Raw genomic sequence first — 13,051 nt, 5'->3', positions numbered from 1 at the left:
AAATAAAATAAGAACACCAAATTTACATAGAAAATCCTTCAACTTACCGACAAATGAGTATCCAAACCTGCATCTGCACTCATCAGCCTACAAAATATATGCACTTTTCATGTTTGCAATTGCCCTCGAATTGCAGAGTAGTACAAATTTCCCTAAAGGAAAGTGCATTTCCACTAAAATACTAATGCAACACAAGCATTAAACAAGTAATTGGTAGCAAGATGAAATACCAACTAATCTCCAAATGCGAATGACATCCACAAGTAAACAGATTCAATTTCAGAATACGAAGTGCCACGATGACTGATTAAAGTGGAAGCTTCACATGGCATGGCAGCTTTATGTACAGCTTCCTGTCATCACTAAGCTATTTGGGTTCAAATAAACGTGTAAATGAAGATTGTAATGTATAGTCATAATAATATCACCAAAGACCATTAGCTATATTATACAGGAATATGCTGGCAAAATTAAAGCAGCTATAGTGAAACATATATGACAGCAACAGCCTACTCTGTGCACCTACTCAGTAATCAGAATTCATATTTTTAGTCATTGAGCAATGAAGAATAGAAATATATTTGATGCATGGTTTGAGTGGCACACTATGAGCAAACCCCGTGATTTCATAAGTATTCCTGTAAGCCTAATTGCAGTACAAAAAGAAAATTGACCCGTTGAAAATTCGAACTGGAAACACTGCAGAAATAATGATAATGGGGGAAAACACTAGCATCACTTGATACCCATGTCATTGATTTGATTTGAATATGATTCACTGACATAACAAAAAAAAAAAATTAAAGAGAAACAGTGCGCCTGAAAAGTACTTCATCTTCATCATCATCGATCTCGTCTTCCTCATCTGACAGAATCTCACACCCTGGTAGTTCTAACTTCCCACCCATACAAAATGATGGGCCAAGACTCTCTGATTCAATATAATCGCCTTCTAACCTCTCCTCAAATCTTTTATCACTACAATTGAGGAACCAATTAAGTGAAGACCTGATCCCCTTGCTTTTCAGCATCTCGTACCTGGGCTTTATTCTAGATTCCAAGCTATAAGTAAAATATTCTGGGAATTCCACGAGCTCCTTCAATGGCCTTCCCATTTCACTCTTGAAAAAGTAATAGCTGTTCTTCATGAGTGGAACTCTCAATGCAAGTAACTGTGGGCATTTTATAACCATCGTAGCGACATCCTCAGATGGGATTGCCCGCTCCAAAAGGAACTGAACAGGTTTCATAATCACATTTTGGTTAAGGCTAACAATTTGTGGCATTTTCTCTATCACTCTGGCAAACCTTTCAGGATCAATCTTCAGTTTCAAGTTAAAGAAATACTGCTGAGAAGAGAGCTTAGCTTTCAGAGGCAAACCCAGAATTGGTGGATACTGTGCTACAATGGAAGCGAGTACTTCCCTCCTAATCCCAAAACTAATCAAACAATCCACATTTGGCTTAACAGTCTCTTGAAGATCATATCCAAGTACATATGGCCTTTTCTCCAACATCCGAGCCACTATCTTCTTTGGCAGACCTAAAGAAACCAAATAATCAACTAACGGCTTAATCATAGTCCCCACTCTCATCCCCAATAAGTACGGATATTGCGTTACCATTGGTCCAATATCTCTAGGACTAACACCGATGCTAACTAAATATGCCACGGAAGTACTCATTGTCCCTTCAAGCTTAAACCCAAGAAGCTCTGGATACTTCTGCAAAACATATCCAATATCCAGCTTGTCAACATCCAACCCCCGAAGAAACTTAATAACAGGCTGCAACTCAACTACTACACTCGCATGCAACACCTGTGGATAACTCTTAACAAACTCCCCAAGTTTAGACCTACTAATACCAATCTTTTCCAAATAACCCAACACTGGTATAATGTTTTTCCTCACACTACAACCTAACATTAAAGGGTACTCATTAATATCATCAATAGTCAATCCCATTCTCTGCAAGAACTCAACACGCTCCTTCATAACCTCAACAGTTGATGGAAGTTCTAAACTTTCCAATTCATCAGGAATTATCCCTAAACCCTTAAGATAATCACAAATTATAACACGATTAACAAGCTTCTCTTTTTTACCTTGAACTACACCCCAAGTAACTGAAGGCATCTCATATTCATGGAATTTGGAAGCTTGTGTTGAAAATAGGGCATAAAATTGTAAAACCCCGAGAGGGTTTTGTGTGAGAGGGTTTCGGGGACATGGGTTTTGTTGGGTTTTGGATATTAATGCGGGATTTGTGTAAAATTTTTGTGGGGAAATAGGGTTAGTGCATAGAACTAGACACTTTCTTCTTCTAAGCAATGAAAAGCTCATAGTTATTAATAAAATGGAACAGGGTTGTCCTTGAATTGCTTCTTTTGATGATTTTTGTATTGAAACGAGAAGAGTGGGAGGATTACCTTACTAAAGAGAAGTTAAAAGCTTTAAACTTGATTGTTGTTGTTGTGCTGCTGCTGCTGTTTGTGCACTGAGAAATGAGGAATAGGGAGGAGGAGGAGGAGGAGGAAGCCAGTCTACCAGTGTATTCTGGGCTAAGAGTTTGGATTTTAAGTTTGATGGGCTTTTGGGGAAAGTAAACGACCTGTCGTTTGAGCTTGTTGTCTTGTACAAGTTTTGAGATGGCATAAAATAATTTGAATTTTAATAATTGCTTGATGTCATAAAACAGGAAAAAACTTGAAATCAATAACGAGCACACACAACACAAACAAATTATTTGATTAAATAAAAAAAATAAAATTTAAATTCTAATGTTGAGAATTAAAAAATAAAACAAAGAACTTACAACATATTTTATTTTCAATGCCATCCAACATTTCTAAAATCATTCCTTAAAAAATTTCGTTGTAAATCATTTCCTTGTGATAAGTTTTTTATAAGCTATTTAGTTTTAATTGAATTCAATTATAATATTTAATTTAAATTTAAATGGTAAATAAATTGAATTTATATTTTTAAAGAAGATAATTTTTTTTTATTTTCTATATTACCCTTTTTATATTTTATTTTCATTCAAAGTTCTCTAAAAAATAATGTGTAGATAACTATTTTGAATAAACTTATTTTAACATTATTTTTTTTAGGATAACAAATCAAAAAGATTTTTTAAAAAATAATCTTTGAGATTTTTTTCTTCATATTTGTTTTGTTTTATACGAACTCATTTAAAAACTAATTTCAATATAACTCAACAAAAATCAAATCTACTAGTAAGTTATATAGATTTTAAAATAACTTACTCTTTTTAATTACAAATAAGTTGGAGTTTCAAAAAATACTAGTTTTTTCAAGGTCTGTTTTTCTTATAAAAAAGTGCTACTCGATAATGTTCTATCCTTGTTAGAAGTATTATTGACCCGATAATTCAATTTTAATCTAATTAAATATTTATGAGAAACCAATATAATGATTTTAAATATTTAAAGATATATTTAATAAAAAATACTTAATAGCATAAAGATATATTTATATTAAACTTTTACCCAAGCACACGCAATAAAGCCATAAACAATCAAGTGAAATTCAATACATGAAATAATTTGATTTATGAGCAACATCATCAGTGGTCTTGACTCATCCTGCTTTAAGGTAGTTGTGCCACTTACAAAGATTTCACATTAAATTTTATCTTATCAAATAAATTATTTTCAATTAATAACACTCTAAAACACATTGCACTTAATTGGATGATAACGATATAGATTGGTAATGTGTTACACTTACACTTATAAAAATATATTTAAATATTTGAAAAGGCATTCAATCTAATACTTTATTTTTGTGTTTTTTAATATTTTTATATCAAAATAATCTAAAAACATCTAAATTAATTTAAAGGTATTTTGAAAAAGATTTTAAAATTAAAACATTTAAAAGTCTAAAAATATCTAAATTAATTCAATAGATGAAATATTTCATCGTTTGGGTCCTTTTTTTTTTGTTTGTAATTGTTTCAAGCCTTCAAAGCTTTTTGTTGCTTACTACAATAATCCTCTCTTTCTAGCCTCCTAAGCTTTATTACACGGGATCAGTTTTACCATGTCAGCACACCCATGCTATCAGCAGCAGCCAGTCATTCCTCATGCACAGTACTTGTGTGGCTGCAACGATAGGATACACGGGAACACCAATAAAGAAGGAGACGACAATTATCCATGAAGGCAGGGAAAAGAGTAAAACAAGTTCATTTAAGCCCCAGGCCTGATCTTCACGTTTATGGCAGGCCTTCACAGTAGTCCTTCACGTCTGTGAATAGGAATAGGAACTTCTCTTCTATATATTTTTTTACTGTTACACGTGAACTAGCCAATTTAAAGCTAGAGTACCAAGTGGTATTGTTCACTCACATATAGTAAATGCGCATAAAAGAACACATTCAAATGAATGTTGTGTCATGATTTGCCCACCTAGATCAATAATTCTTCTCTTTCTGGTCAATCTCTTGTTACTATCTCAGGCACATAAATGAATGCTGGTCTTCTAGATATGTAGTTTCTGAACCCTTACGAGGAATAATTGGCTTTTATTTCATTAATAAATCACTTGCTTGGCTTAATTTGTAGAGAGATTTTGTCATGTTAGCGATTTGTTGGCCTAATTCATGACAACTATTTTGCTGAATTTCCCTCCCAGTTTCTTTTTTCCTTCTTTGGGGCCCGTTTGCAATTTGTTTGTGGGTCTTTAGGCAAGTACCAATGCAGCTATAGAACATTTTGCATAATAAAAAAAGAAATGGACAGCAATATTAGTTGACTATCCAGACAATGGTCAGTAATACTAGTTGACCATCCAGATGTGCAGCTGTTTCATGTGTTGAGAATTGAATGCAGGATTCAAACTGTACTTATGATTTTAAATATACTTCTGTTGAATGTTCATTTAAAGCTTTGATGTGTGTGTGTGTGTGTGTGTGTGTTTTGATTTATTTTTATGAACTCACCAAAACATGTGAAACCTTCATAATTAAGATAGCCGTGGATCATGTGAAGTGTATCAGGTGTACTTCCATTTACATTTAAAACCGACCCCTTTCCCTCCTTGTAAAATTTATATATTCAGCTACTCACTTGTCAACTCCACTCAGCAACTTCTTTCTTGCAAGATCTCTTCTCTCACATTTCTTTTCCTTTTTTAGGATTTAAGTATTTCTTGATCAAGTTTCCCAGAAGGAAGCAATGAAGTTCTTAGTTGGAGCCCACAAATCTTTGCTTCTTATGCTTATTTTTATGGTTTTCATGGTTGGTAAAAGCCTCCGGCCTCATCATTGTAAGTGCACCTTAATCGACCATTTCTTCTCTCGATCTTCAATTGGTTTCAGAGCAAAATGACTCTTAAGTCTTATTTTCACTTCCAAAATGCTATCATCGTAGGATAGGAACATGAAAGTTATTACAAGCATGATCTCTCTATATTTATTTTCAACTATTTTGGTAGATACCAAGCCCAGCTACAGCAAAGAAGGTGCTTCAAATGGTGATGAGGCTCATGATTTCCCCAAGGTTTGTTTTCTAGATGTTTTTAGGGTTAACTTGTCAACGTTGTTAAGTAAATTTATTTATGGTGAACAAGGGTTTTAATTTGCGTGATCTTCTGGCAATGTACAATATGTGTAGGAAGCACCAAGAGAAGAGCTAGGAATGGAACTATATCCGACAGGATCAAGCTTGCCAGACTGCTCTCATGCCTGTGGACCTTGCACTCCATGCAAGAGGGTGATGGTGAGCTTCAAGTGCTCCGTTGCAGAATCTTGTCCTATTGTTTACAGGTGCATGTGTAAAGGGAAATACTACCATGTGCCTTCAGCATGATTGCTTCAAAAGCATGCACTAGCTATTGATAGCTCATTAATATAATTAATGGAGGACGTTAGCACTCCAGTAGTAATCTAGTAGCCAGCTAGGTCTGGTTTATGAGCGTGGATGTTCTGACGTAAAGTAGTGTTGGCCCTAATTACGTACGTACGCCATGAAGTTATCTATGTGCATTCCGAAAGGGAGTTGGAAAAAATTTAGGAGGAGAAAGATGTGTAAATAGTGGAATCATGATGTTTTGCTAGCTTGAATGGTAGAATATTTCAGATTTTGTTATGTGTTTTCTCCTCAACAATCGACTAGTGGAATTGTGTTTTGGTTGCTCCTTTCGTCTCTCTATGTTTACCTGTGTATGCATATTATGCAACTCAATTGTATAATTTGTCGCGATTGCAAATTTCCTCTCCCTCCCTTCTTTATTCAAAAAGAAAAAAAAAAGTGATATTGGAGGAAGAAAAGGTAACAAATTGAGAAATTACTACTCATATATGTTCTACAGAATTTATGGATCGAGAATATTTTGAACTTCTTGGGCAGTAATCAGCCCTAAACAGGGAAGATTTTAGGATTTTCATTAATCCTCTTAAAAACGAAAAGAAAAACACACGAAACTTAGCAAATTTAGTAATCCTTTGTCTTGGAGAATAATATAAATTATATTATGAAATCTTACCTAACAGTTTAAGTTATTGTATTAAGATAATTAATCTTTGACATGGTATTAAAATCTTCATGACCAAGCAGTCACGAGTTCGAATCTCACCATCCTTATTTATTTGATAAAAATTAAACACGAGATAGTATGAATCTTTGCAAGTTTTAAGTCCAAAGAATATTTACTTTAAAAAATATATAAAAATTTAATATAAATTATATCATAAAATTTTATTTAACAATTGAAATTATTGAATTAAAATAATTTTTTAATTAGTTTTTCGTTCGTTGGACTTAAATGGACGAACATTAAAAAAAAAAAGAAAAAAAGAAGAAGAAGAAGAAGAAGTTGGAATAGACTGTTCAATGGGGATCTCGAGAGGAACCGCGTCAGCCTCTTCCATTTGAACTGGGGCACTCCAGAACGGCATTGAATGCCACAACTCGGACAAAATAATTCACCTTGCAACAATTCTGTTCATCAGGCGGTAATTATTAACTCTTACAGAACAACATTCATTATTCCAACACATTCCTGCTTGTAAACAACTGTTCATCTGGTTCCAAGTTCTAACATCTCCACATGAATTACCTTCGTGTGCGTGTGTGTGTTGTAGAAATGTTTTGACATTAAAGAAGTACTTTTCTCACATGATGGCATAAGCTTCCAACCCTCTTGGTTCACTGATAGTTCAACAAATTGTTCTGTCACAACCGACATTGCGATGATTTTTCTTAAAAAAAACAGATATTTAATATGTTGGTATGGGATTGTTCACACTATAAAAAAAAAATATTATCATTCTTAAAACATTCTATTTAAAAAACATTTTATGCTATCATAGTAAATGATTAAAGTTTAGAATTGTGTTTTAAATCATTATGTTTGGTGAACATAATATTTAACCAAAAAAATAATTTATGCAAAAGATACATTTTTTTAGTTTTTTTTTCTTGGCCATAATATAAAATTTTTAATGGTTAAAATTTTTTATTTTTTTTTATTTTAACATTTTCTAAAAATAAAAGCTCTCTATCTCTCTCAGACATACACACACACGCAACATCCTTTTCACTAATCACTTCCACATATTTACAATTATCCCTATTCAATTTGTATAATAATAAACACAAAATCATTTAAATTTAGATAACATCTTCTAGAGAGCATTTGAATCATGATTGTCAAATTCGCAAGTTGACTCGTAAAATCATATAATTTTACGAGTCAACACAAATATAACATGTGTAATCAAGTAAAAACCTTGAAAACCAATAATTACCAAGTTACAAAATTAACAAAAATTATTAACTCTTCATCTCACATTCTCTGATTCTCAAATCTCAACCCTAGCAATAGCAGACTAACACTAGCAACGCCTGAGATTGCATCTTCATCTGCAAAGTCTCTGAGTGCAGCCCCCTCACCTTCTCGTCCAGTTGGCCTTAGGCGCGCTGCACCACTATTGCAACCTGCACCCAGGACAACCCCGCAACTTCATGCTAATAGAACTGTTTCTCATATGCAACCCCAACAGATTTAAGATTCTACAAACAGGGAATCAAAAGAGTTTGATGAGACGCGTGGAAAACTTCAGATGATTAGGGTTAAATTTTTGCTGCTTGCACATAGACTTTAGCAGACTCCCCATAATGTTGTTGTTGCATAGGTTTTATACAGGTTGAGATTAGCTGAGCAACTGCGAGGTAAAAATGGTGGTCGTGTTGCTGGTTTTGATTGTGCTAGTGCCATGACAGAGCATCTTGAGGCTGTGGGGCAGAAACCCCTTGATTTCTCTTGTACAATTATGATTTTTTTTTTAATTTAATGTGGGTGTCCGGGTCAACTTGCGCGCACCTCGATTAATCTCATGGGCCCTGAAGTTAACGACCATGTAAACCTCTAGTGATCATTATATGAGTAATCACAGGGCTCGAACCTAAGATCATAGAGAGAACAAACTTTTTTATCTCAAGCTTTATAATTATGATTCTTGGAAAGATAGGTGTTGGTAAAAATGCCACTATCAACTCTATATTTGATGAAGTGAAGTTTGGCACCGATGCTTTTCAAATGGCCAGGTTTGCTGAGTTGGTTCTTAAATTGCTTCCACGTCCGCACATTATTTATTTCAAATTTGTTATTTATTAGTTAATAAAAAAATTATTTAAATTATATATAAATTTATATTTGAATATTTTAAGATATTTGATTATGCATGAATTTTTATTTAATTTTAAAACATTTAAATTTTAAATTTCTTATAATTTTATTATTAAAGTTTATTTAATATTTTCTGTTCCTTGTTAAAAATAGCTACTAAGATATAATGAGAATATTGAAACAGTACTGGCGCATGGAGATCAGACGCCGCCGTGGCTGGTGGGGCATGAACCGACGCTCTGGCGGGTAGAGAAGATGATGGTTGGCTGGATCGGGCTGCTCTTCTTCTTCTTGTCTCTCTTATACCAGTGATGGGTGTTGCCTGTTACATGCAAATAAAAGAAAACACCCAAACACAATCGGTTTAATTTCCCCTCTTTAGATTTGATTCTCTCCACCACGGCTGGGCCGATTTTGTTTCTTCCTTTTTAGCTGTTGTCGGGTCTATTGATGTTGGAACTGTTAACGGTGGAGGAAGAATGGGTGGAGACTGTTATGGACCAATTTAAGTTGCCGATTCCAATCACGAGTGGTGATTGTGGAGGTGAAGGAGTGAACGACATGGGCATTAATTAAAGAAAGGATATCTGGCTAATATCGTGATCATTAGCACCATCATTACGTCTTTGGTTAATATTTTCTAAGATACGAACTTTACATTTCCAGTGAAGATTCAAAAAATGGGTTATGGAGAATAATTATTACAATTAAACAAGAAATTGAGACAAACGATATAATATAGCAAAGAACAAAGGAACAACATGCACCGGCCTCCTGGACTATTGGGGCGATTATTCAATACAATATATAAGAGGAATAACAAGGAAAGAATGGTAATGAAGCCCATCCTCAAATCTTGGGTGCAAGACCAGCCTTGAGAGCTTGAATGGTGGCAACATCAGTCTTGAAGGCCAAGGCCAAGATGTTATCGTCAATGCTCGTGGCGAAAAGGGTGGTAGGAAGTGATACGGTCCCTGCACTAGCACTTCCAAAAGCAGAAATTGCCAGAGCTGTATTCTGAGCATCCGCGTTGTATTGGAAGTGGACGAGCCCCTTGGGGAATATGAACATGTCTCCAGCTTGTAGAGTCTGTGTGAAGAGCTTGTTGGTTGTGTCAACAAACCCTACTTGAAGAGAACCATCCGCAAGGAAAAGGAGTTCAGCTGAGCGAGGGTGAACGTGAGGTGGATTAGTAGTGCCAGCCGGGAATTGAAGAACTGCATACGAGACACTCTGACCTATAAGAGCAGGGAACTCAGCTGCGCTTACTTTCGAGACCTTGAGAGCTGAAGGTGGCTGTGCACCCACAAGGGCACGCATGCCAGTGAATGTGAAGAATGATCCATCAAATGTGGTTACATTTGGTGGGATTAAGAAGTCTGAAATAATGTCTGGGTCTCCCGCCATTGCTATTTGGACAACGGCAAATGGGATTACTAGCAATGAGAAAAAAACGAGGGTGAAAGAAGCTGAGGCCATGATGAAGAGAGCAGAGCTTCTACAGTCTGATATGGTGTTTTTGCATGATGTTCATGGTTTTGAAAGATTTATTTTATATATATATATATATATATATATATATATATATATATATATAGATGTTCTTGGGAGGACACTAGTTGGATAAAAACAACTCAGTTGATGAGCATTACAATGCCATTGTTATTGTAGTCAATGCTTTGATTTTCTATTCATTGCAGTTTGATATGCTAGTTAAATGTCAAGAAAAAAAATTATATAAAAAAAAGATTTTCCAATTTCCCACTCTATCGTATTACTTGTTTAGATGCCGGCACACATTGTTGCTGCAGCCTGCAGGGAATCAACAAAAAAAAAAAAAAAAGGAAGGCCTACGCTGGGCCAACCACTTGGACAGGCAATCCAGTGTTTTAGAGTGGCCTCAGCTGTACGAGGCCTGCTCCTTCACCTTCCTTGGGTATCTCCACTTGCAGGCAAAATCACAAGCTACCCAAGGCAAATTGGCAACGATCACATATATATATATATAGATGCCAGACAATTATATTAAAAATAAATATTTTTTTATATGTATTCGATAAAAACAAGATCACTTAATTTTGCAGGAAACAACACAAAATTCTCTTGAACATTTTGGGTCAACAGTAAAGCTTATAGATGCTATATCTGCCTAGCCCATGAAGCAAAACACACAGTCCACCTCCTATTTTCAATTGGGTTTTTGTTGATAGTTACAAGCACTCCTTTTAGATCCACTTTTTCATGGATTGCATCTTGACTTTTGGATCTTGTCATGATTTATTTCTCTATACGCAGAAGTGATTTTAATTTTCAAAGAACGACGGGATGCGAATCCAATCGCTAGACACAGATATGTCCAACGATATGAATGCCTCATGAGCTCTTCAAAACGTTATTATTGCCCACCATTGACTTTAAACAGACGGCACAGACACCCTATCTGCAGCAAAGTTTGGATCTTCTTGTTAGCAGTCCCGGCTGCTTGCCTTGAGGTTTCTCCACCGTTGGTATTTCGATTTGAATAGATATCGTTTAAAATTTTAAAAATATATATATTTTTATATTTTTAGATTATTTTATTTTATTAATAACAAAAATAATTTTAAAAAATATTATCACACTCATGACATGACAGGACGCTTGGATGATGAACAGCGGGCTGCAGCCGTTCCCATTGAGCCTGCCTTGTTTCACATTTTGCTTTGTAGATGGCTTACAAGAGTGAACCTCCCTCCCATCTGAGCTTGTTGAAAAGAGGGTATTCGGTAGCGAAAGGTCAAGTTCTTGAATATCTGGGAATTGCTTGGGAGATTTACATTTTGCTTTGTTAGAATTCCGAGAGCCTAGAGGCCGGCCGGCGTGAAAATTTCCACATCGTTGCACTTTGAATCCTTTTTGTCCAAGACTTTTCGGGTAGAATGGAGAATAGCACCGTTGAATGAGTTTGAAATGGAACTCGTTTTTCATGTAATGAGATAGGAATTAGCTTTTTTATTTCCCTCAACATCGTCTCTTTTTTCTTTTCTTTTCGTCTCTTCGGAGACGTCTGATAATTTCAAATTAGCATGATGCATGGAAGATTAGCATGGACTTGTGCAAGGATGAACAGGAAAAAAAAATAAAAACATAGACAATTCAAATGGACTGCAAATTTAATTTATTTTTTTAATACAACGGAATGAATTCAAATTTGGATACTCAATTTAATTTCTCAATTTCAAGCTCTTTGAAACTGCTACATCAGGGGTCACCCTATTGATGAATTATCGGAGATAGACTAATGGAAAACTATTGATTAAATTTATTAGTCATTTGAATTAATTAATTACTAATTACGTCTTTTCTAATCATATAATATTTTACATGTTGCATATTGTTGTGGCTAACGCCCCTTTCTTTTTTTCTTGATCTTTCTCGCTATTCACCTTAGGAGACTATTTCCATCATTGCTTAATGGTTATCATCTTTCTGATTTTATGTGTGAGACTTGTGTAATGGAATAAAGCCATCATATTGTTTTTTTATTACAAAAATAATAAAATTGATGCTTTATTTTCATTAGTTTACTCTTGTTATTATATATTTTTTTTATTTTACTTGTATATTTACTAACTTAAACATTAAAGATTCTCTTGTTTTAAAAAACTTATTCTTTATGTATAATTAAGCCCAAATACTAAAGTCCACTATTGCATACCATTGAAAGCCTAATTCAAAACTTTATATACATCTTTAATTTTTCTCATTATTTCAAATCTCGAAATTTTAAAAGGATGTTGTTGTTTTTTTTATTAAGAAACCGTTTGAGAACGCGGTGCAAACCGAGTTCCCAAAAATTAAAAAAAAAATTACTAAAATTTAATATGGTTTGTATGTGTTGCATCGTTTTGATATGCTGATGTCAAAAATAATTTTTAAAAAATAAAAAAAACATCATTAACATACATTTCAATATAAAACATTATTTAAAAAGTAATTGCTACTATACTAACACATATTATATACGCTACCTATTTTACAGCTAGCCGATTCAAAGTGAGGCTACCTAGCTAATTTTCAAACCAAGAATGACACCAAGCATGCATGAATGTTGGTCTATGCAAAGATGTGCCGACTGAATGATAAAGACTTTGAACGTTTCCTTTATTTCATGTCCTTGGCTGCTTATTACTCTTCGAGAACACCTCTCTCTAAAATACCAAATATTAGCTAGGTTAAGAATCTAGCTACCATGTTCAAATGCTCGTATGGCAGGTGTTAGCCATGTTCTTCTTTCACAACTTAAAGTTTACTTTGTCCACTAATCAAATTCTTTGTGTGATAGAAACCGCGAGTTTATTATTACTCCTTTGGAAGGAAAGAAAATGGGAGGGAAAAGGAAGAATTGTGAG

At 34.4% G+C, this 13,051-nt stretch overlaps 3 protein-coding genes and 1 long non-coding RNA gene across 4 annotated transcripts; 2 read left to right on the top strand and 2 right to left on the bottom strand.

Moving 5' to 3' along the window:
- Positions 1-608: 608 nt before the first annotated feature.
- LOC133669287 (transcription termination factor MTERF4, chloroplastic) lies at positions 609-2,560 on the bottom strand. The gene has a single exon (XM_062089360.1). The coding sequence runs from the start codon at positions 2,343-2,345 to the stop codon at positions 801-803; it is 1,545 nt and encodes a 514-aa protein (XP_061945344.1). The 5' UTR covers positions 2,346-2,560; the 3' UTR covers positions 609-800.
- Positions 2,561-5,029: 2,469 nt separating this feature from the next.
- Positions 5,030-6,087, top strand: LOC133669231 (protein EPIDERMAL PATTERNING FACTOR 1-like). The gene is made up of 3 exons (XM_062089288.1): positions 5,030-5,297; positions 5,466-5,530; positions 5,645-6,087. Exons 1-3 carry the CDS (start codon positions 5,207-5,209, stop codon positions 5,837-5,839), a joined length of 351 nt encoding a protein of 116 aa, XP_061945272.1. The 5' UTR covers positions 5,030-5,206; the 3' UTR covers positions 5,840-6,087.
- Positions 6,088-9,509: 3,422 nt separating this feature from the next.
- On the bottom strand, positions 9,510-10,139 carry LOC133669018 (germin-like protein 9-3). Its single transcript, XM_062089035.1, has one exon. The coding sequence runs from the start codon at positions 10,137-10,139 to the stop codon at positions 9,510-9,512; it is 630 nt and encodes a 209-aa protein (XP_061945019.1).
- A 774-nt stretch (positions 10,140-10,913) lies between these two features.
- Positions 10,914-11,743, top strand: LOC133669234 (uncharacterized). Its single transcript, XR_009833856.1, has 2 exons — positions 10,914-11,167; positions 11,296-11,743. It is a non-coding gene; the product is annotated as an uncharacterized LOC133669234 (long non-coding RNA).
- The last annotated feature ends 1,308 nt before the right edge of the window (positions 11,744-13,051 follow it).

The sequence above is a fragment of the Populus nigra genome, chromosome 12 (genome assembly GCF_951802175.1).
Source record: "Populus nigra chromosome 12, ddPopNigr1.1, whole genome shotgun sequence".
Taxonomy (NCBI): domain Eukaryota; kingdom Viridiplantae; phylum Streptophyta; class Magnoliopsida; order Malpighiales; family Salicaceae; genus Populus; species Populus nigra.
Note: the sequence above shows the minus strand (reverse complement) of the source record. Positions and strands in the feature narration are given on the sequence as shown.